The sequence below is a fragment of the Melanaphis sacchari genome, unplaced genomic scaffold (assembly GCF_002803265.2).
Source record: "Melanaphis sacchari strain LSU unplaced genomic scaffold, SCAv2.0 Contig0_pilon_pilon, whole genome shotgun sequence".
Classification (NCBI taxonomy): Eukaryota; Metazoa; Arthropoda; class Insecta; order Hemiptera; family Aphididae; genus Melanaphis; species Melanaphis sacchari.
In genome coordinates, this window is record NW_020270366.1 from 18,937,253 (window position 1) to 18,964,917 (window position 27,665).

The following is a 27,665-nucleotide window of genomic DNA, read 5'->3' on the forward strand; positions in this document are numbered from 1 at the left end:
AATTATGGAATAATACATAGACGTTTATATTATATTGGACTTGGTGTGGTTAAACTATGTAGGTATTTTATATTGTTTAAGTTTCTACGTCAAAAACTTAATTTAATTTGATTTATTTATTTAGCACTTTATATTATATGAAATATAGTAGAAAAAAAGTTCGAAATTTATTAAAAATTTAAGTGAATTGGTATATAAATAAGTAAAATAATACATTAACTTATTAAATTTATCACTTATATTCATATATAGATAATTAATTAAATAATACAACAGCGGTAAATGGCTTCTTTTAAATATGCATTAATCTGTCATGGTAAACAATAGAACAACTGAAATAAATTAAATACATTTATTCATAATTAAATACCTACTGTAGTTAGTATTTGTGAACATTTCAAAATGTAATGTAACGGAAACTGTAACTTAGATTATTAGTTGAATTTAATAATTATAGAAAAAATAATGAAATTATGTATCAAATCTTAGTTAGTGTTTTCAAATTTTTAAGAAACCTATCCTGTCGTTCCTTATTCAATAATGAAAACTTAGAATATATACTATTTAAATAGTTTTTTTTTTTAATATTATGATTACCTAATTGATAATTATAAATGAAAAAAAAATTGTAAGTTTAAACACTCTATTACAGTCTATAGTTCTCTTATTAAGTATTAAATCAATAATTTTGTATTATAATATAACATAATATTTATTTATACAATATACATCTATGATATATTATTTAAGTTAATAGGTAATGTTATTCTTATAAATAATATAGATTATGATTTATTGCTTAATTTTTATGAATTAGACGATAATTATTATCATTTATTTACGTTAATTTATAGCTGTTAATATATAAATACATTCTTCTTCTTCATTTTTTTTTTTTAGGAGCTATTGGCTACTAAGATACTACCTTGTCCAATCTTCAAAATTTCGATTTACTTCATCAGCTTCTCGTATTTTTTTGTTTAGTCTTACATACCTAAACATATTTACATCTCACATATCAATTTAAATACACTTGACTATATATATATATATATATATATATGTATCTAATAAACAGTAAATATAGATAAAAATATAACATTTTTTTTATTGTTTATTTAATTCATTCAATTAAATAAATTTAGGAACAGGTATTAAATGTAATTGCAGTAATTATAGTAAATGAATATACAAAACGGACTGATATAATTACCAAGATTTAGTATTTGAAATTATAATGCTTCATTTACCTTGAAATAAAATAATTTAGTGTTTACACGGTATTTTACAAATGTTAAATGCTTATAAATAATTTCAGATTTATTCGAACAAATCGATGTGAGAATTATAATTATTAATTAAAAATTAAAACTAAACATTAATTTTTTTTTTCTTGATATTATTTATTGTTATAGTGGTATCATTTTTGAGATGAAGCGTTAATATACAATTTAAAAATAAATATAAACAAATACAAATAAATAAAATTATAATTGATAAGAACGTTTTAATTTGTAAAACTAATATATTTTGTCAAAAAAAAAATTCAATAATTTATGGTCATAAAAAAAAAAAAAAATGTTAATACTAATTTCACTAAAATTTTACTAATATTAAAAGAGATTATTGATAAATATAACTCACAACGTCCAATTTTATTATTTTCTAAATTAAAATGAAATATTCAATTTTTTTTTTTAACTTGCTTGCCGTGAATGTTATATATTTTTTGTGGTTTTTCATAATTTTATAACTTTCTAGAAATCTACTGGGAAATTCTAAAAATGACATATATAAAGTACCATATGTGTTGATCTGCATTAAATTGAGGTACCGTATGCAACTTTTAGAGCATTCTTCCTACCCGGAAAACTGTTTACATATATTTTAATACTGTTATAGCACATTATCGCACATATGAAAAAAAAAAATGTTAATTTGTCTACATTTGTCGAAAGATTAATGAGAACATCTTGATATCATAGCTTGGTCATATTTTGAAATAATACGGTTTACTTGCATGGTTTAATCTGGATAATCGCCAAGTGCCTTTTTCCGGAAATTTGAACCGTATTATATATTTATAAAATATATATATATATACAGTATGAGGTAGAAAAGCCAAGCCATTAAAAATAATGTAGAAATATACCACAATTATTGAATTACCTAAATTAATATAAGAATCATTATAATATTAATTTAACATTTTAAAATATAATTAACCAATTTTAAATTTATTAGATGTTATTCATCATAATAATTATTGTTTATTATTAATAGCGAATTATTCGTTCAGTCTTAAATTGTATAATATATCGAAATTATTTTATATTATTATGTAAGTATTTTAAAATTTAAACATGATATTCATAAAACGGGAAATATAATGTGGATTTATAATATCAACCTATAATATTTTTTAAAAACTTCATTATTCATCATCAAAAACAAATAATTTTAAATATCACCAATGTTCAATATAATTTCAGTATGATAAACAACAACATATATTGTTTAAACTTAATTATCTATTATAATATATCTTAATATAATTTAACATATTGTTATTATTTCTATTGTCTATTGATAAATATATTGTTTTGAATTTTTCTATTTTATTAAATTTTAATTTTTTTATATTATCATATTAATGTAGATTAATTAACTTTGTGATACTTTAGGCTTTCAAACGTATCTAAACAAATTTATTTATATTCTACTAATGTTTATTACTAAAATTCTAAAATTTAGTTCTTTCAAAATATAACTACGGGTTACGTTTCAGATTATCACTCAAGTTACAAATATTTATTTATTTTTATATCTAGGTCAATAGTCATAAACAAGAACTTTTATTAAAAAAATTGCAATAACAAATAACTGAAGACATTATCAATAATCAATGCAAAATATTTATTATGTGGTTACGTTAATAATACATACATTGACATGTATAATATGTTTTATGGCTGGGGGCCATTTTGTTAATTTGTCCGACACCGAGAGTGTTACCATGACGTTATTGGTGCGTTCACGTGTGCGTGAGTGTGTGCGTCAACTGGTGGGGACCGGTTCCCGGAAATTAGCGATTATATGAACGTTATCGGAATCGCGGTGGCTTGTGATCTATTAGTAATATTAGGTATAGCCCGCTGTATAATAAATGTATTGACGATAAAAATAATTCGATGTAAATTATATAACTAACGTTGGTTAATAGTTTGTTCATCGATGTCATTTATTTTTTACACGGGTTAAAAAACTTACCTACAGTTTAATCCTCGCCTCCTCATATCTAATACCAAATTGACATCGACATTTTTATGTCAACTATATTCAGTAGAAACAAGACATATACATGTACCGATGTATCTGTATGTAGAGTAGATACTTTTGATTTAAGCTTGACTAATATTATAATTCAACTATCGTAATACTAGTTCATAAAAATATTGTTAATTTTTATTCAAAAAAAAAATAAAAAAATAGATTTATCACTATTGATTTGTGTTTACTTATTTGTTTTTAAATATTAAATCATGCGGTTTAAATAAATTATCTTAGCATATGGGTTAATAATTTCTTCCTTCAATATCAACTCATATCGGATAAAATGCTCAAACAGATATCAACAATTTAAAATGTATATGGTAGTGAATTTCTTTTACGTCATTGCTTATCTATATTTTACAATCTACATGCATTATTAAATCAATGGTGAAAATCCATGCTTTTAAAAAGAATTCGTGGGCGTGTTTGCTATGATTGTCAAATTAATTACTATTTATTTATGAGTAGTAAGTCTTAATAGTCCATGATAACTACTTATAAAATTTAAGTTTTAACAGCGTAAAAATTGTTCATGCGTTTTATTAATACATTTATTATTAAACTAGATATGAGGTGAAAATGTTTAGGAATAGTTCACAAAGCATATTTTTGCTGTAATCAGACTTTGAAGTAACTACAACTATGATGATATTGTTTAATTTGATATATAATAACAAATTAATAATGAATTTAATAAACTAATCATTTGGATACCTCGTTAAAATATTACATTATTTTACTTAGCAGATTCGAAAAAATATTATTTATTTGTGATAATGGAATGATAACGGAAATAGTAGGTAGGAAAACATATTTATTACAATAATAAAATTAATTAATTTTTGGTTTACCATATTTTAAGATAGGATACTGAAAAATGTGTAAATGTAAAAAAGCGTCTATACCTTGAATGTGGTTTACAGATTATTATTTAAATAATAAACCACGTTGTGAATTATGGCAGGTAATTTTTTTTCCTACGAAATAAATATTAAATAAGTGCATAATATTTTTTATGTCCCAATATTTTTAATTTAGTTAAAGTGTATAAATAGAGAATTGTATACAAATAATATAAGGCAAGCCTTTATTGAACTAATAGTTTTTAACTTTAACTCTAAAAATACATCGATAAAATATAGTAAATATTGAGTAATTAATATATTGTTGAGTTTAAATTATATCATGATTAATGATCAGGATAGTTTAGCATAATTGTTTTAGAATTTAATAAAGATATATTACGAAATTTAATTTTGAATCAAAACAAATTTTCATAAATATTTATTATAATATTAAAATTTATAGTTTTGTCAATAGTATAATTTGTATTTAATAATTTAATTTAAAAATTTTCTTGATATATATTCTTTGTATTTCTGTAAATTGTTATGGTATTTACAAAAAAACGAATCTACTCTTCTTTTTGATTTTATTAGTAATATTTATAGTTATTAACTCTAAATAGTAAAAATTTTTCATGCTGTTCTTTTTTGATTTTTGCAAATAATTTATTATGGCTCTTGAGACAATTAATTTTCGTTGAGTATTATTTGACGTTCATAAAGTGTAAAGCGACAGAATATTACTCAAAAAAAAAAAAAAAAATAAAAATATTTAGTATCGGTAGTATTTATTATACGTTATTATTGATAATAATATGGGTAATATTATTTATTATTAGTTATTATACTAAAATAGTAATTTTTGTGTTGTTACAAATTATTAGTAAGTTTAGTATTATAAGATTGAATACCTTTGAATGGATGTCATAATAATAGTTAACTAGTAAAAAATTAGTTAAAAATAAAATTATATGGGATTTTCAAAATTACAGTTTATATTATTAAATTATAATATTCTATAACTTAAAATTTAAAAACATTTTCACACAGTTTTTTCTTTGAATGATAACTAAATCTTTAAAATCCATTTTTTCTATGTACCTACTACAAGGATTAAAATAATATTTAGTTTCGAAATATAATTGTATAAAAAAATTGAGGTTTTGAATGAAGGTACTAGAATACTAGATGATTATTGCGTTGAAATTTACCATTTCGTATTAGGTAAAATATATTTTTTAGTTATGTTAAATGATTTTCTGCGAATAAAACTAAAATATGCTGAGAATTCGTTTTGACATTATAAAGAGTTGTTTACATTTTTTTGCTCTACTCTAAATAATATAATATATCATAATAGAAAAAACTGAAAAGTTTTATGTTTACTCTACTCTAAGCCCTAAACAATTTGAGCATGAATTAGTAAAAATTTTTTTTAATAAGAAATGGATACGTATGTGTACAAAACATTTAATATAATATTTGAAGTATATTTTTATACCCAAAACAATGTCGAATTAATATGTATAACGTAACGAATTTAAATAATCAAAATAAATATTGTTTACATTATTATTAGCTATGCAAGAATAACAAAATGTTTTAAGTTAATAATAATAATATGTGAGTTTATAAATGTCAAGTTAATAGAGGTAATTTTATTAAAATAAACATTGAGGATTACTGTATAAATACTACAAAGTATAGTAATTTGATCAGCTGGCTTATTACTCTACAGAATAAAAAGATAATTCTTGAGTATTTAAGTTATATATATACTGACATGGGTTGTCGATAATCATGAAAAATCGAATAATTTGGAATTACCTAAGCTGTCACATATAGAGTAAGTTTTTTTCTCATTTAAAAAAAAAAAAAAAACACTTTAGCTTTATTTTTTTTTGAAATATTTTTATTTCAATTTATTGATTTGTTATAGTAGGTATTTGTTTCCCATCTATCAAGTGTAAAATTAACTTATTTAATATATTATAAGTGATTGATTCATGTAAAAATAATTTTAAAGGTTTTTAACCAATCAAAAAAAAAAAAAAAAAAAATCGAGAACAATACTGTTTATAGAAACATGCATTCAAATAGTATGAAATACACTACAAAATTATGTTCTCATTTTTTTTTTTTAATTTAATACAAATATAACCTAACATAATAATATTTAGTATATTAGTTATTATAATTATTTATTTGTTTATTTTTTTAGTATAATTAAAATGCTGGTATTTTTTTACGATAGTTAAATATATGAAATACAAATATTAAAATGATAGTATTTTGTTGTTGAATATGTAAGCATTGTAAAAATAAATAGTTTACTATAATATTTTAAAATAAGAATATACTTATATAAAGCTCAAGTGGTTTATGTGACCTTCTTCAGTATCAAATAATATATTGTAATTACTCATATTTTTTTAAAAGTATGACATTCAAAGACAAATCGAATTTAATCATGATATAAAATTTTTTTTTATCGTTATTATTTAGTTTAATATGTAGTTTAAAAATATTAAACTCCGAAATTCGGCTAATATGGTAAATCTATAATATAAATTAATGATATAAAGTATAAACGAATGAAAATATTTTTAAGTCATGTCACGAAACAAATAATATTATAACCAAAAAATATATAATACATAAAATTCACGTTTTAGAACTTGAATATATTTAAGTTATACATCACGAATAGGAGAATTTGGACTTTCTACTATTTTGTTATATTGAGATTAATTGTCTATAAATTTAATATATTTATTATTATATAATTCATAAAATGAATTGGATAACTTAATATTTGGTTAAAAGAAATTATACTTTCAAAATATGTTTTTCAGATTTTGAAATATATACCCAGAGTATGATACATTTATAATTAATTATTAAACACATAGAAATTAAAATATTTAAAAAATGTTTTTTCTACAAGTGTGCTAACCTAATAGATTTTATTTATATTTCTTTATTCTGTTAAAAAATTAAATAATTTAAGATTAGTATAACAGTTATAATATTCTTGACAACCGACTTAGATATATTAGTGCTATTAATGACAATTTTCCCAGTTTTTATACAGATGGTTTATTTTTTGAGATTTTCTTAGATAATATATTTCATTTATATCAAAAGATATTATACCAAAATTATTTTTATGAATTTTCATGAACAAAATTACGATAACACGGCGTCTTGGTTATGCAATTTAGCTGCACTATTGTCGTGGTGGATATTTCCTGGGTTTTTACAAGCATGATACGAGATTCGAATTAAAGTGCACTGTGTACTGTCTTACCGTTCTATATAAGCATTACTCCCGTTAAGTAATTAAATGAATAAAGTTAAATTATTTCATAAAGTTTGATATTGAGCTTAAGTAAACATATGACATTATACATACTTAAACGATTTACACATTAAACAACACGTAATAAATATACTATACTGTTGATAAAACAGCATTATTTAATAAATATCATATTTATTATTATATCGATTTTATTTTGATAAAACGATATAAGTTAAAAAAAATTGCATTGATTTGATATTGTTATTACATAATAATGTAAAATTTATAATACAGTCATTACTCATAAGAATTGAGCGATTTCTCCGCCCATTCTTACTGATTTCCTCTCTCGTATCACATTCACTTATTATACATAAAATTATATTTATTTTTGTACAAATTTTAAATAACTACATTTTAAATAAATAATAATGATAAAAAAAAAAATTATCATAAGAATGAAAATTTAAACGAACGAAAAATATAGATCAAGTACGGAAGATTTCAAATTATCTTACTACATAATCATTGAAAGTTCTAAAAATATAAATTGTTTTTTTTTTTTTTTATTTAGTTGACCCGCGGTTACTAAGGCCATTGGGTTTTTTTAAGTAAGGTTGGTTCTGTAGGTTGTATTTTTTACGATTGATACGGTTGATAGCAAACACGTGTATGTGTGGCAAGGTTTTTAACCACTATGATCCCGAATGGTCACCCATCCGAGAGCTAGTAGCTGTGGCCGTTACTTACTCCCAGTGGCATTCCGCAACTGGAAGCAGCCAACGCGCCACGCCAAGCCACTATATAAATTGTATTTTTCATATAGTGTACAATTGTTCATACAAATATCACACAAATCGTGATAAAAATATTTTTTGTAAAATGCACCTACTGATTTTTGAAAATATAACCCATTTTATTTTGTTAAATTATAAATCGTGTCTAATGAGATTTTTTTGGGTAATAATATATACTTTTGTTTTGTACGATTTGCTAGTAGTCTGAGCTTTATTACTTAAATAACCTTCGGAAATGACTGCAGACGGTGATAAATCGAATTTCATTAACTCGGTAGTTCTAGTGTAGTAGCAGTAATAGTGTAACAGAGATGAACCTTTTTTTCACAGACAATGAGTTAATCTTGAACCAATGACCTTTTGTATGAAGTTGACATCGAAAAATGAAGTATGTAAGACTTGGGGTAAGATTGTCAATTGTGACTTTCTCCCTTTTCGTTATATAAGGGTGACAACGAAGACTCAATGGCAAGAAATACTTCCTTCTCGGTAACTCAAAAAAGTAACTGCTGTATAAGGCAGTGCGTTTAAAACTGGTCTCTTTTATAGACTTGAAATATATCATTTGTCACATTTTCTAGGAAATGAAATGTCATAAAACTAATTTGTCATGAAATGTCGAGTGTTGAGTTGAATATATTAATTTCAAAGAAAATTTGGGTTTACTAATTAAAATTTCTATACTTATTTATGAGTAAATTAAAAGGTCAACACAGTACTGTGTTTTATATTATTATTCTCAATAATTCTGCATCAAGTGATAATATATATTTAAAAGTCGTAAGAGGCTTGTTCATTTATACAGTTAGTGACCAAATCTTGATTTGATAATTTTAATCTTATTAATAACAAATAGTTATTATCGTATTAAGAAAACTTAAATAATTTATATACTTTTTGTTTTTTTAAATTTTGATTCGTTTTACAAAATATTTTATTGCAAGGTATTCTATTTTAATTTGAAATAATTATTTTTATGAGTTTGAGAATTTTCTCGAACATTCATATTAAACAAAATTATAATATTTAAACATAGAACCATGAAAAATATAATTGATACTAATGGGTTATTGAGCGTTTACTAACAAATTATAAATTTAGAAACCATAAATTACATATCTAAGTTATTTCTCTAATTTTACCTAAAAAAAAAAAAAAAAATACAAAATTATCAACTATCTGAATTTCTTTGATATTATCGACTTAAATGAGGTTATCCACAGAAAAATTAGATAAAATCTATTAGTTATTTGTATATCTAATTAAATTACCGTAATTTTAAATAAATATTTTTCTCACATTTTCTAATTATTATTATTATATTATTTACTACTATAAACGGCAGTAATAAGGTCAATCTTAACCCACGCATTCCATATACAAGATGTAACATCCTAAAAAAAACTTTCTAAAACAGAATCTCAAGAATAGCATTTAAGTCTTAAGATCTACGAAGATCGTGAATAATAAGCAGCTTCAGAATAATTTTACTTATTACCAATAGATAATAAATACATTTAGATTAAATAAAACCAAAGAAGCTTTCTATTTTAAAATCGGTAAAAAACTATGTTTATATTAAAATAATAAAATCCCTGAAGATCAAAATGACCAATCACATAACTAAAAAAAAAGTTATGTGTCATATTGTGTAAGTTATAACATCCATAACCATTATGTGATAATTCTAACATTGTAAAAATATAGAATGTGTTAAATGAATGATTGAATTAAAAAAAAAAAGTTATTATTTATTATGAGTAATTACTAATACATAAAAAATTATAATATTTATGTTATTATTTTTAATTGATGTTAAAATCTATTCATTACATATCATTAACTTGGATAATAATATGTGTCAGTAAAAACTTTCTAGTAATAAAAAAATAATTTTAAATACATTTTGAAACAGAAATTATTAAATTAATTATTCATAAAAGTCATACATAGTGTTCAAAATTGATATAATATTTAAAAACAAAATTAACTGTGTGATAAAAAATATTTTCTACTAATAATAAAACAATTAAAAAAAAAAAAAAAAAAACAATAATTATCATGTTTTTCTAAGGTGGTATAATTATTTCGACAAAATGAGTTTTAAAAAAAATATGAAATCACCTCCAAGTGTCATCAGAGATAAAAAATATTCAGCATCTTTTGACGATAAATTCGTCTGAATATAACTAATGCTTCAGTATGATATAATGTTTAACTTTGTATAAAATGAAATTTTAAGCATTAAAAAACTTTAGCTGGATTTAAACTATAGTTGTATTATATGTATAATATTTGCATTTATATATACTTGGAACTTGTTTTATGAATACAAAAATAATGATTAGAGAATTGTCGAGGAACAATAATCATAATTTGATATTTTTAGATGATTTATGTCATTTAAATCATGTTTAAAACTCACTATCAATGGGTAACATTAATAGTATTAACTCTTCTGTTTTAAAATAATCTGTATGTTTAATAATTATTTAATATGGAGAATATTCTTCTTTTTTTTTTTTTTTAAATTCAACATGGTTTACATAGCTGTGAATAAATGTAAATTGGTTTTTTGATTTAAAGATATTTCAGCGGAACAGGAAATTATTTGAACAGAGAAGAATTTTGTATGTAAGAAATAAAAAGTGTTATTTTTTCCATGCTACTTAATTTTAGACATTACTATAAAAATAACAATTTCGTCTAATAAAATTTCTTTTTATATTTTATGTGAAATGATGGAAAACAGTGGATATACAATTTTTGTTGGTTTAAATTAAAGTTGTATAATATATGGATTGATTGTTAATTGTTATCATTGGGATTTATAGAAAAAATTATTTTATACCAATGTAAAGGTGATAACTGATATAAATTATAATGTTAGCAATAGCTAAGTATATTTAGCGGTTGCTTCAGTAAATATATTTAGTTCTCTGTTATTAATTATCTATTTGTTGTTTTTTATAAACACTTAAAGTTTCCAAAGTGGGAATTTAAATAAGTTGACATGATGCAACATAATGTGTCATTATGTCGATTTAATTTATTTCTTTATGGAGCATCGTTTTATTATTATGATAAATCGTTTAACTTGCATACTTAGAACAAACAAAATAGTTTGAATTGATTTTGATATGTGTGATATATTATATAAGTTAGTATATTTTAATTATGTTTATAAACAAAATAAATAAATATTTTTAAGTAGAAATACTAGGCAATATTAAGATACTTATAGTCTCATGAACGGTGTGTTGTAATGCCTTGGTTTAACAATAATCTGGGTTTAATTTTAGGTACTAAATTAGATCTATTTCGTATTACACTTACCGAAAATCTATGGTAAGCTACGAGTAAGTCAGTGATTAAAAATAATCATTATCCTTTACGATTATATATGTTCCTCCTACATGGCTACATGATTTGTAAAGCATAAAAATTGATGAATAATCACCGAATGCACGACTCGTATAGGATAGACTTAAATATTTGAATCATTTTTTTGTAATTTATAAAACACTTATTGTGACTTAAAAAATTCACTATTAAGCCGTTTTTATATGCGTTTTTAGCGAGCATCACAATCGTGAATGTTTATCGAGTATTTTGACTTTTTATTTTATTGTGATTAATTTTAAGTTATATAAACCACGATATTTTTTCATGAAATACTAAAATACGTCAATATTCACTAATAAGTTATTAATACTAAATTAATATGAAATAATATTATATTTATGTATGCAATTATTATAACATAACATATTATGCATTGCGTTTCTATATTTTTATATATTATGAATTTATAGTAATTTTCTAAATTAGATTATTTTGTTGAAATTTAGGGTTCACACATTGTAAATATCAGATTTTAAATTTATAGCTTATTATTTATAAGCATTTAAAGTTGATATAAGTGCAGCGGGTCATATTATCTGTCAGAGTAATCTTCTATTATAAGCTATTAATATTGAAGTAGTGTCGATGGATGCCCCCTTTACTCATAATTATTGTTTTAATTATATTGGAAACTGTAAACACGTATTTATTTAAAATAAAAAAAAAGCTATTAATGCTTATAAATAACAAATTATATTAACTTATATGTTTAATGTGTAAAGGAAAAATGTGTAATTTTTTAAATTTTTTTTGTAATATTGTATAGTTGTAACTTATAAGTATTTATTGCAATAATAATAATAATAATAATAATATAACACCATCATAACTGAAAATTGAGTGTATCACGTTAAAAATTTAAGTCACGTGTATCATTTGAAATGTGTTAAAGTGTATAATGTATATTATATAAGTATATGAAACTTGGATAAGGTTAGAGTTACTTTTAAGAGTACTAAGACTGGATTTTATTTTTATTTTATCGAAGTAGGGAAATAACGTTATTAAATGCTGTGCATTTTATTTTTTAAATTCTACTTGCTTTCTAAACATTTTTTATTATACGTTGTATATATTTTAACGTACACGCAAGAGTTTAAACTTTTTTTACGATGGGCGTTATATATATATAAAGCATACACAAATCTACCAATGAGGTGAAGGAGGAAACAACGGGTGCACCCATGTTTTAGCAGTCTAAATAATTGTATAAATTATTTATGAGCTCTTTGGACATTTCTTATTTTTATCGTAGATTTATCGATTTCCCGGATAATTTTATTTTGTTTATTTTACACGCTATATACCTGTATGTAAATAATTTAGAATAGCGGCCCCAAAAAAATATTTATTATTTTAGTAAAACTTACAAGTGATAAAAATAATTCAACAATGAATGCGTTTCAACAATGCTTATAATATTATAATCTTGAATCGTTCTTTCTATATATATTTTAAACGTGACTTGGTAAAACATATTTATAATGAGTTTTGTTTACAATGTAGGTTGTAACCCATTCACATAATTTATAGTATTTTTGGAAAAACGACTTGATAACTATAACAATTAAGTCAAATTTATTATTTAATACTGTTACAATTTTTAGGTACATTATTATATTTAATAATATTATGCTTTATTTAACTATGTACATATTGCAGTGTTTGAAATGTACGTTATGCTTTAAATTTACTTTTAGCGATTAGTATATTTTGGGTTATTTATAGTTAGAGTTGGATCGATAACTGTATCAATGTGGTTATGTAAAAACATTACTATTATATAAAAGTAATAAAAAATAAAATAAATATTAATGCAATTTATAAAAAAAGTAAGTATGGTACAAATGATCAAATATGTTTCAAACAAATGTTTAATTTTCATAAACATCAATTCATATGAGAAAAATATATTTAAAAAGTCATTATATTTTGCTTAACTTCATTGCGTTTGAAACATTTTTAAAGAATTTAATCGACATTTTTTTAAATAATAATATTTTAAATAGTAATACATTTTTTTTTTTTTTTTATTATTTATAAGGTATATACAATCTGTTTCTTTAGGGACAATAAGAATATGTGATATTAGAAGATGTTAACATGAATACGTGATGGGAGGAGTCACCCAGTGGTTACACTACCCTTGCATGATAAGAATAGTAATAAATTAAAAATATTTATTTTATTAATACATTTCTAAAATTAGTTTAGAATTTTAAGGACCGCGAAAAAGTTGTTTTTATACAGTCATAGAATTGTTTGCTAATTGGTAGCTATTGTTCAATTGACCTTCGACAATTATTTTTCTCCTGTAATTTTAAACTACTGGGAAACAACGTAACAGTGTATGGTGGGATATCGTTTACACAGCAAAACTTTTGTAACGAAAAGCTGACGTTGTAAAAGTTCGAATTCAAATAATTTATATATATATAAGTATGTTTGTATGTATGTTTATAGTATAGGTATATATAATATTAAAGTTTGAATTGCACGTTGTTTAAGGCATATTTTATTATACGGCGATCCGGGCTAGAAAGGTTAAAAAGGGAGATAAAGCTATCACAGTTAAATGGGAAATTACGATCACTTTTGGGAGGACAGAAAAAACCTAACATGTTGAATGAATGGGATTAATCCCTTCAATTGTTTGTGGTTGAGGAGTGAGGAAATCCATAGTTTTACTCCAAACAATATATATAATAATAATTGTTACACAAAAATATACGAAATTGTATTTACCATGTTTTGACTACTATAGCAATATTTTATATAAATAAAATTGTTTTTACATAATGTTAAAATTAATAATTATTTCTCTGACGAAAGTGTAAAATAAGATAAATTATTATAAATAAAATAAGGATATTTATAAATAAATATTGATAAGGAACTAAAATGATTATCTAATAAAAATAGTGATGATTATTTAATTAATTTAATATTATGTATGAAATAAGAAAAACAATATTTTCTCAAAATAATTTCGTACTTATTTTTATAAACACATTTTATGGCTGTTATATACTATAATATGAAAGTATTTTTTTCATATTTATAGAATACTTTTTCTCTAGAACACTAGATCAAAGAGTTTAAATTAAAAATTTAACTTTGCTTTTTTTATCATTTTTATGAATATACGTGTTTTTAAAAATATTTCTGGTCATACAAAGTGAAATTAAATTAGTTTTTATTTTTGAATCTTCAGGTTAGTTGTATGGTTTTATTTTCTATTACTTATACGATATATTGATTTAAATTCTTACAAAAAATGCGAGTATATTATTATTAAATAAAGTATAATAATTGTTACGATATTGTACCATCATATAATATAATTATTGTTGTTAATGTTTATGTTATTACTGCATTTCATAGAATGATATAAGTAAGTTTGGGATATAAATAGCTTGAAATTAGTTTAAATAATTTGAAAATTCCATCGTTTATAAAAAATAATAACTTCGATAATATGAAGTTTCAAATCTTTACTATTAATATTGTTTCAAACATATTAATTAAAATCGTGAAAGAAAAAAAAACCGTTATTTTTCATTCAAGTATTAAATATTGTCAAATTGAGAATACGTAGCGAATAAACAATATTTTTATCAGTCGCAAAATGTACCATCTATTGTTTGTTATAATTATTTAAAACAATAATTTTCTTCTATCAGTTGTCTATGATGGTTACAGCTAATTACCGAAATTTTACTTAAACGAACTACAAGAGGGTGCAAAACTTATTGTTTTACAACCACGCTAAAATACCCAGACCAACGAGTTCCTTTTGTAACCTAGTAATTACGTCTATACTATGCGTGCTGACTAAATAATAAATATATACATTATTATGTAATTTGTGCTTCGACAGATGGAAGCTAACGGTTATGGAATAAGTGATAGCTAATGCATATTAAACAGTTAAAGTACCTATCTAGAGAATTTATTGTGTGTGGTTTTTATTTCTATTTGTAACATAATGTTATGCAGACGTTTTAAAATGTGTGCAATTTAGGATTTAAATATCTTTTGAGGACTTTTTATCTATCTGTTCACATGTTTTACAATGCAATATTTTGTACATTATTTTCATTTTATTTTAAATATTATATTTATTGATAAATTAAAAATGGTGCAGAAAATCACTAATGTAAATTAATCAACTATATGAATGTGAAAATAGTTAAAAAAAAAAAAAAATAAGTACTTTTAATTCATGATTAAGTATTTTGAATATTTATCCAAAAAATTTATTTGAGGAATAATACTTATTAAAAAAAACAATGACTGACATACAAATAAGTTAATTTAAATAAATATAAAAGTACTTACAAAAATACACCTTTTTTATGATTCTTTAATATGATAATTTTATTACTTCTTCCTCATGATCTATTTACGGTGAATAATTTGAATGACATAAAATAATTTTTAACTTAAATGATAGTATTAAAGTATTAATTAAATATGACTTGCACATATTTTAATTATTTGAATAATTTTTGGAATGGTGATATAAGTATCCACTAAAATGGCATAAGGTAAACAGCACACTATTTTATTTTTATGATAAATTGGTGTACTTATATTTGTGTTATGGCTTCATATTATCTATTAATAGGTATATAAAAATTGCTCTATTCCCATTATATTTTATACAATATAAATGTTTTATGTTGTGTTACATAGAGGTTTCACCTATATTTTTAATCAAGGATAACAGAACACTATCTATGTTGATGATACGAGTTCCTGGCTTTTTTTTTATCTTGTTTAACTTTTTAACCTCAAATATGGTTAATCGTTACAACATGTTATTATATTTTGTAAATTGTTGTTGTTTGTTTGTATTATTAAAAAAACCAATAATTACCTCAAAGAGTGTATAGTGATATTTTTTGAATATTGCAAAAATATATAAACACTAATATTTTAAAATTGTTTTTATTTCATGTAACAAAAATTGTATTAAGCGAATTTTTTCCCCATTAAAAGTATATTTAAATTCAATTATTAAAATAACTGTAACACCAATAAAATTATTTCATATATTAAAATATTATTATTAATTATATTAAACATATAAAAGGGTGATTAAAGTAATGATGCAGCAATGTTTTAGATTCCTAAAATTATAAATCTTTAAATAATATGAAAAAAACTAAAATCGTTTTATGAGAAATTGTGTTTTATGTGAAAATATCCATGTTCGTCAAAATTTTTATTTCAGATGCTTACGAAAAATAACTGTCGAATTATACTCAACTTTTTTATAATTTAAGTAATAATAACTTACACGGAACTTAATTTTCAATTTCCATGCCATAAGTATGAATATTAAAGAATTGACAACATTGTGTTTTTAAACGCTCATAAAAAGTTGTTATAGAGAATTTACGCTGAATATTTTTTTTTATGACAGTTATATTAACAACTTATGAAATGAAAAATATAGATAAAAACTGAAAAAAAAAAATAGCCCAAAAAGAGTCAAAATATTTTGAATATTATACTTTGATTTCAAGTATCTTTAATTCTTCGTATTTGAATTATTACAAAATAAGAAAATAATTTTTTTTTTTTTTAAAGTGGTATTGTTTATAATATTTTATTTTTTCTAATTTATTCTTGTTTTTTTTTCTAATTTTAAAGAAAAAACTGTAAATTTTTACTTTTTTTCTCACTTGAACTACAACTAGATTCACTTTCGTACCAGAAAAGAAATTGAAGTTAAACATTAAAATAGTCTTACTACTTCAAAATGTAATGAAAGACACTTACATACACCAAAAAAACACATCATTATACAATTAATACATTTACCGCTTTGCTTAGAATTAAGAAATGTATATAGAACTTAAGTAGATTCTAATAAATATAATGAATATAATTAAATTTATATATTTAGAAAAAAATATTATCATGTTGATAGATATATTAAAAAGATAATAATATAGTATTTAGATTTTAAATTTCGTATTTATAATGTATTTAAAAATTTAAGCTGATATAAAAAAATAAATAAATAAATAAATAAAGTAATAAGAAATTGACAAAAAATAAATATAGAGTTGCATAATTTAAAAAAAAGAACAACGACTATTTAAAACTCAGCGTAGGTAAATAGTAAAAAATAACAATAGTGATTAGATATAAAAAGCCAGCTTTCAGAATACAAATGTTGATGCTTTATACATTATAATTTTAACAAAAGCTCAGTAATGAATGGAGGAAGTGTAAGAGTGAGTATTACGCAGTGAAAGAGATACACGCCACTGAGCTGAAAGATACGGACAGCCAAACAATATGCGAGAAAGATCATAGATACATTAATTAAGGTGCAGTATTACGAATACGGTAGTCATTGAATGAAAATTGAAAAGCATATATATTGTATAGTGGTAAATGGTAATCAAATAATAATGAATGACCCAATACGCATACAACTAAATTAAATTATACAATTCATAAACGAGTTAAGATTTGTTATTTATAAGCCACGGCTAATGGATATTGGGCATGGTGTACGGTATATTTCAATGTTTGAATAATATAATATAATATAGAGACAAAATTAGCATGCAGATTAAACGTAGTACGATATGAAGATCAAATTACTAGTGAAGCATCATAAAAAAGGGGAAAAATCGTGCTCAGGACGTTTACAATGATAACACCATGTGATATTACAACGAATGTAGATTTAGTCAAGCGATTTTCAACCTAACTTTGAATTTCACCTGATATGACTGACAGAAACCCAGAGGAGATTTATAGTAGAATTAACGCAGTATGGAGAAAAAAAATCATATTAATGCGACAATACTTAAGGGAGGGGCGGTAATTCGAAGGCACGAGTATTATCGATTTGAAAAATAGAAGTCAAGAAGTCGTTGAGGGAGATATTATTTAAACATTATTGAATGGGAAAGAGACGATTTCTTAATATGAACATTTCAATAATCTATGAAACGAAAAGAAGAGTAGTTCGATTGTATAATTGATATTAAATAAATAAGAAATGGAAAATAATGTTGATTGTTTGATAAGAATTAAAATTTAAATTCCACACTATGATTATATATTTTGGTACTTACTATTATTTTGAAATAACTAAACCCAAAAAATATTTGGTGTATACTATTTTTATCATATACCTACATTAATTTTAAATTAAATTTAAATATTCATTATTATATTAGTTGTCAATTGAAAGTCTACATTGCATTTTCACTGAATAAATCTTTCCCTATAATTAAAAAATTAGGAAATTGATAATTTTTATTTAACATTTTTAATGATATTGGATTATTGATAATAATTATTATAAGAAGAAAACTGTCATGTTGTAGTTCACTTGTGAGCTATAGATATATTGAAAATAAAATGATTTTGTAAAGTAAAAAAAAATATATAAAATTAACAATTTTTAATAACTAATTGAATTAATAAAGTTCAGAAATTGCTTTTATGCTATGGTTATTTTAAAAAAAAATATTTATATTTCAATTTTTTGTTATTATCAACATTTTAAAATATATTGAGTGTTCTTTTCTGATTTAAATGTATAATTTATTTATTTTTGAATAATAAAAGTAAAATTGCTTTGAATTAATTTATTTTTACCCGGAATTGCTTGTTTTAATTTAATTTGTTAATACCAAGCAGTATTTATTTACATATATTATATAAATCTAATGAGGTAGAACATATTTTAATAAATAAAGGTAAGTATTATTTAATTGTGTTAAATATTTGATGATATATATATATTTATTTAATTCTCAGAAAAATAATTTTGAAATAATAATAATGACATTGTCAATCTTGATTCGTTAGTGAAAATAATTAGTTGGCTTATTACAAGGTTTATTTTATGGTAATTGAAGGTTATGCATTCAAAACTCTATAGTGTTGTATATTAAGAAGCCCTCTATAAAGCATTTACAATTTAATCTGTTAATGGAGAGGTATGGTAATTTTATGTATATATTAATTCAAATAATATTTAATTATATTTACCTATCATAGCTATAAGGTTATTTAAAATTGCTTGTAATTTAATTTTATTCATATTGGTGAAATGGGTTTATGTTGAACACAACTTATACGATAATATTAGGAAGTATAGGTTTTTGAACAAAAGTTATTTATAATAGCTACCTATTGAAATTGGTCAATTACAATATTCATTGTTCAGTTAATAATGCATTATGCATTTATTATTATGATAATAATGTTTAAAAGTAATAGTTTTTTACCAATTTAACTAATTATTACTGTTTAATACATTATATGAATTTTATGTTTATATTTTTTTTTAGTAATAAATAGCCGTTTTTGATATTACAGTACAATTTTGGACCAACGTACATTTATAGGTGGTATAGAAAAATCATTTACAAAAATAGCTATTTGTAGTTCAATAATATTGTATACAGATATGATATATGTAATAAATCTTGTTGCACTAACATTAATTATAGTTTAAGAATTATTATCCACTTTGTAGTTGTGCTTAAATCAGAATTTCAGGAAATTAATTTTTGGAGTTTTAGACTAAATATTATTTAAATGTATTCTGATTAATTCAAATTACTTGTGCATTATCACGAAAAGCCATAAATTAAATACGTATTATAATTTTTTAAGTTGACCTAACTTATGAAGTTTTTTTATACAAAATACGTTTTTTTTTCATTATTATAGTATGTGATATGATCGAAATTGTTGTTAACGTTTCAATATTTGTCATCAGCATTTATAATGGTGGTACGAATTTCTTTGTACTCGGACAAGTGGTTACGTACACATATGTAATATATAAAAACTATAAAACATATCAACAGATTGTTGGAAAAAAAATAGAGGTATTTATTCTGTTAAGTTTGTCTTTCATTGATAATTTTTTTTTTCGGGTAATACGTCAATAGGTATAAGTATAATTATATTATGGTAAAATTAATAATAACTACATGATAGTTTTAAAATATTTGCATTGGAATTTCATTTCTTAAATATTTACATCTGTAGATTCCAAATGAGATGAGGAATGTATTGGTATTTTGTAATTTATTTTCACGTTTGACAGATTATTTTGTACTACACTAATTTATTCTTTCTTTCACTCCTTACCACCACTATTTCTGTCTCTCTTTATAATAAATTGATTCTAAAACGTATACGATTTATTTTCATTTTGCTCATGTCTTTGAACCAACATTTGTTTTTATTCATCTATACATAACGATCGATATACAGAAATAGTGGACGGGGAGAGAATTATGATTTATAAGATTTTTGGAATAAAAGAGTGTGTCTATTCGTTCTTTACAAAACATATACGCTTGGCGAATCACATTTTTTCCAACTTTATCAAAATAAAACAATAAAGTGGTATAAAACATAATGATGATATTTAATTTTGAATCCCTATCGTGTTACACATTTTATAAAAAAAAAGAAAGAAAAAAATACTAAATAAACCATAAGTGTACCACATTTATGTACTACTGTTCGTATAAACTTCAATATTTTGTGCATGGTGAGATTTGTGCGCGTGCCACGATTGGTTCGTCAAAGATTGCATAGCACATAACATAACAAACGTAATATTGTATTATATTTGTTTCCGTTTACCTGTAAGGCCTGAGGCCAGCTGCAATTGTTGTTGGAATTGGCGGCGGGTTTGGTGTCGGAGCAAGGTAACGCCAACGAACCTGGCGTGTACTGGGCTGATTGCACTGAAATGATCGTTCCGGTTGGACACGTTAACGCCAATGTTTGGGTCTCGCAGCCAACCCTGTGATATGTCCGCAGCGTCCCAGTTAATAATGCTGGGGAAAAAAAACCAAACCTCAAGACATTAATATTTTATTTAATAAATTGTTATTGTTATTTATACATATTTTTTTTCACGAATAGTAAATATATATTTTTTAATGTCACGTTACAAAGTATAATGATAGATGGGCTCGAAATAAAACCGAAAGCGGTAGGTAGTTAATTATACCTACCTTTTATATCGTATCTGTATATTATAATATAATACGCGCGTGGTGTTTATATGCGGAGAGTCATCGGCTTAGGACGCGTTCTCCCATAGGGGTACACACGAACTTTTGCGTGTGACGTATCAATATTTTGGGCGTTTCCTTTTTATTTACCTAATGGATTCGCGAGTAGCAAAGGGTGTGGAACCGTGTAGGGTTAAAGTGGGAGTTATGCTATTGCTATTCTTCATCATGCTCAGTTTCGTTTCAATCCATTTTCACTGCGGTTTCCGTTATATTTGCTCGGTTGCACAACAATGACTACCAAACTTGTTTGGCCTTACAAAATTCGCAAAAAAATATAGGTACATATATTGTATGTAAACGAGTAATATACATATATTTTAAGCCATAAAACTTATTTACGATTAAATATAAATACTTCTTAAGATAAAACACAGTGCTATTGGCGATAACAATTTTATTCGCTACAGATGCATATTTTAAATAAAATTATATATATTATTTTTGTATTCGAATACTGTAAACTTATTGTTTATTAAGGTCTTATAAATTTATTTTTATTATTTCTTTGAAATCATGTTCTAAACTTATATTGTATTAAATAATATTTTGTATCAATTTTGTAATCAAATTTGTAGCAATAATTCTTACAAACGCTACCAGGTTATATAATATGCAAAACCAATTTAAAAAAAAATACTTGTAATATTATTTTAGATTTTCAATGAAGCAAATGCAAAAGTAGAGTATATATATGGGTTTTTTTCGTTAGTTTTGTCTATCATCATGTTTATGAGTAAAAATAGTGTTAAATTTTATACGGAATGATATATATATAATATATATATATTATAGCTAGTTAGTAATATAGATAATTTTTGAGCTAATTTTAAATATTTTTTTATTAATAACTCAAAAAAAAAAAGACGATTAGTGCACGAAAAAATAATTTTAGTTGAAACTCAAGCCTCGAAAATTCAAAGCTTTAATTACGTCTATATAGATTAGAGTTATACATATTTACTAGATCATAATTTAATTTATACATTGCTGCCATATATATACATAATATTATAATTTGTGAAATATATAAACAATAATGAAATAACTATATATTTTTTTTTTAAATGCATTGTTTTATAAAAATTTTAAAAACAAAATTTATGAATGTATCAGGTCATCACTTTCTTCTATATGATTGTTCATTTTATTATTACAATTAAATACTTCTTAAATTAAATGTTAATTCAATATTTAGATATACATACTTAACTATGGTGTATGTTCATTAAAATAGCTGATTCGATATTTTATAAAAATATAATAGTATTAAACCACAGTTCTGTGCAGATGTGCCTAGAAGATTAAAGCAAGATGACAAGCAAAAACTTAGTCTGGTTTACGAATGGTAACAGTTTTATTGTTGCTATTCGAATTAATATATGATAAGACTTAAAATTTAAATTTGCTTGTCTATTAGTTAATAAAAATTATTTTGAATTTATTTTTCAAATATTTACAAAGACTTAATGTTTGAGAATATTCAGAGTTCAAATATTATTCAATGCTGATCTTAGTTTATATCACAATAAAAAATTTAAATGATAGGTATAAATTCTATTTAAAAATAAACTATTGTAGAATTACACGAATTTACTAAAATTGAGGTATGCTAGCTTAAATTTTAACAGTCGGACTTGGTGTATAAAATCTTTAAAACTCAAATTAATACAAATAATAAACATGTTAATATCATTAAGAATTTAAAAATTTTGATTAGTACTGATTTATTTTATTGGCCTAATACACTATTATAATATAAATTAATACATACTTTGAAAGATACCTACTAAGGTTTTAATTTGTAATTTATTTAAATAAATATTATAGGATTTACATTAAGGCATTATTATACCAATATACCATGGTTATCGAATATACAAAATATTCAAATTACAGTTGTATTTATTTTAATATACAGTATATAACATTCTAACTTGAAAATAAAAAAAAAAAAACTGAATGATTTTATTTTATTACTGTATTTTATACTATGTACGTAAATATTATGTAATGTGTTTTATGGTTTTTTTTTTTGTTTTTGTAAATGAAATTTACTACACTAAGTTTTGTGTCTTTTAAAACTATTTTATTTTATTGCATTTAAGAAATCACTTTTGCTTGTAGAGTATTTTAGTAAGAGAATTATGGGCTTTTAACATTTTTCACATAATATTTATTAAAAGTTTAAAGTCGTCTAACAAAACTTATTTTTGTTAAATCTATGTACTAATACTAATTTTCTTTATATTTTGTAGATGTGATGTAAAGTCACAATTTATAAGAAATTCTAAGAAACTTTAAAATATTTTTGATAGTAGGTACCAAATTAAATTTATACAGACAAATTATGTCTGCAAGTATTGACCTTTTGATCATATAAATGAGATTTTTTAGAATATAATAATCTATGAGTTGTAGCCTGTAGGTAATTTATTTTATTTTTTGTTGAGATATGTTGGTACCGGAAGTTGAAAAAAAAGGTTTACCATATTTTCGAAATTCATGTTCCAAGTAAGATAAATATTAATAATCAAAATGCATTGCAATAAATAAATATCTATCGATGTGTGTGATAATAATAATATTATAATCCAGTATTTCACTTACTATATTATGAGTCATTTATTAATTTATGTTGTTATATTATTTAGTAAAATATAGTAGTTTTATGAAAATAGTTTGATGTAAAACATAATAGCTATAAGCAATGTGTATTATTTCACTTATAATAAGATACGTGTGTACATATATAATATAGTTTGCTGTTCAATATGAATAATAACTAGTTAATAGTATTCCTAATATTTCAATATTATTTGCACAAATAAATAAATATGAAACCTTTGTAATTAAATTTTTTGGTTTAGAATTGAAGGTATTATAAAATTTAAAATAATTAAATAATATTTAATAAAGTATAAAAAAGTTGTAAAAATATAATGAAAATTAGTTTATCTTGATTTAATAATTTAGAAAGATATAATTTTAAAAATTATCAATAAAATTTTCAGAAAATATTGCATCATTAGTTAAGTTCCCATAATTATTATAACTGTAAAGCAATTGAACATTATTTGTATGTATTATTTAGAATTTTCAGTTTAATATTATGTAACTTCTGTACCTAATGTAGGAACAATATAAAATAATTAATTATACAGACGACATTTTATAACAATTACACAATATACATACGAATAAGTACCTACGTACCTCCATCATTAAATTAAGTAACTTAAATATTTTAAAGCCAAGATAGCTTATTTATGAGAGTTTTTTAAAAAATAAATTATACATAATCAATGGATTTATAAAATTAATTCAAATATAGTTTTTGAGCATTGTTGTTTAATATTTACTTTTAAAATTTTCTTTATTTATAAAGAATAAAAAGAATGTAGAGCGTAAGAATAAATGATTGTTCTATTATACAACGTTTAATTTATTAAAAATATTTTAATTAATATAGGCTCAAATTTTTCAATACCTACTTAAAATAATAGAAAAAAATGGATAGGTATAAATTTTAACGTGCGGTTATTAATTATATCTAAAACACATTTGTTCAATGATTTAAATACAAGCCAGTGAAAGATATTGCATAAACAAATAACGATTTAAAAACCAAAATAGCAGTTAAAGCTTTATATTTCATTTAACTATATTATGCGTTACATTTTAAACTATGATAATGAGCACCGGCCAATGAGTGCCACATGGTTTAAATATTTAGAGTATTTAAAAATTTTGAACAGATTTCAAAAATATTTTTTCGGTATAAAACGAATACTGTTGAAGTTTACTTCCTTTATTTAAATTAACATGATAGCTGTTTCTTGTATTTATTTTTTATTTGTCATTTAATAAAAATATCAAGACATCAAAGACCTAAACATATTTAATATAAATATTAAAAATGTATATTACATGAATAATGAATCAATATTGATTGGTAAAATAATATTGCTTATAAAATAATAGTGAATAGAGGGGGGGAGGAACTTTGATAACTTTCAATTATTAACGAAGGATCGATTAATGATTATATTATAATGTAAGGAATATAAACATAAATTAAATAACAGGTTTTAAGTGTCTTGGTAACTTTTTTTCGAACAACGTAAGGAGTGTTATATTGCTACTGTTATGTATCAATAATTAATAGTTTATACAAAATAAAAATAAAACTTAATTTTAATGACTTTCACATTGTTAACTAAAACTTTAAAGTTAATAACTCTGGTTATTAAAAAATTTAAACATACGCAATTATTACCTATATCTATGTAAAATAGTTATGTATGTTTTTTTTTTTTTTTGACAAAAAGATATTATTTTTATAAAATATAACAGTATTTCATAAAAATGAAACAATTAAGAACCAGTACGAGGTACTTATATATATATATATATATATATATTTATAAATTTAATGAAAAATTACACAAAAAAACGTATATTTTAATTTAGAAACTATATTTTTATATTAAGTGTGAAACTTTCAAAACTTTTTTATTTCCATTTTGCGGTTGATTTTTAAATTTATGGCTAATAAAATAAGAAAGATTTTTAAGTTAATGCTTTTAAAAAAACTGGGTTAAGATATCATCAAGAATTCTAAAAATTAGAAATTAAAATTAACCGCTAAAAAAATTTTTTTAAACATTTAGTATTCAAATGTTCATTTAATATAGATAATTTTAATGAAAATACATAAATATATTTTCGAATAAAATATTTGTCAATATAATTTTACTATTTTTTTATGATATGATCTTTTGCATAGCATTTTAGATTATGTATAACCTAATTTTTTTAAATAAAACATAATGATAAAATATTTCTTTAAAATCTAAAATTAAAAAAAAAATTAAGTTCATAAATAAATGTTAATTGTTTTTACTAATGTTTCCCAAGTGTCGATATGGTAAATTTTAATATATGTATATAATATACATTCTGGTGGATTATAACAGCAGGAATCTCATTTCGGATTATCCTTTGTACCTATATATTATTGTATTGTTTCGGTGGTCATAAACCAGACAACATGAGAGACTCTCACTCTATCCCATCCGGCGATGGTGTTAATTAAATAAATACAATTAAAATTGTCATTCTCTAGCTTGGCAGTATTCGGGATTTAAAAAATAATTTATTTTATAACGTTTTGTGTATACTACTGCGGTTTGCATGTGTATATTTAAATATATTGGACTTATATTGTGACAGCAAACGCTCTTTGAAATTATGAATAACTATTATGTTTATAACATTATGCTTTTGGAAAGACTTATATTTATAAATGATAATTTAATACAATTAAACACAATCGATTGAGTGTATAAAAAATATCAGAATGATACTCTGACGTCTATAAAATACTTACATAAATTTATTCTAATTGATTCGACGTAAAACGAATATTTTTTCTCCCCTATTTATTTATTTTTGAACTATTTTACCTGTTTACTAACAGCAACAGTTTTAGTTTTAATTGATTATGAGATGGGTCTAATAATTTCGCGGTATATGTGGCTCAGTGTAGGTACATACGTAAGGTTGTATTTCACTGATAGTAACAATTTGGTCTATAGACCATCGTATATCCTAAATCAAGGTGTAGTTGGCATTTAAATAGCCTTTGATCTATATGTAAATTTTCAATAGCTATGTTTTCGCGGTATAATGAAATTGAACTCTATAGGAATCTACAAAAAATTGTTGAATATTGATATATTTTTAAGAGTAAAAAAAAATTTAACTTAACTTTTAACCTAATTTGAATTTATTTTCAAATCATAAATAACGTATAATACATTTTTAATTAAGTGGTTTTTTTTTTTTTTTTTTTTTTTTTTTTCATGAAAAATAATCTCTTCTCAAAATTGAG

At 22.7% G+C, this 27,665-nt stretch overlaps 1 protein-coding gene across 2 annotated transcripts in view; it reads right to left on the reverse strand.

The window, feature by feature from the left end:
* Positions 1 to 27,665, reverse strand: part of LOC112591463 (protein eva-1 homolog C) — a 226,458-nt gene that overhangs the window by 39,802 nt on the left and 158,991 nt on the right. For both annotated transcript variants that reach the window (XM_025335311.1, XM_025335303.1), the window contains exon 2: positions 21,333 to 21,529. In XM_025335311.1, coding sequence (XP_025191096.1) covers positions 21,333 to 21,529 — 197 coding nt within the window. The remainder of the gene's footprint in view (positions 1 to 21,332; positions 21,530 to 27,665) is intronic.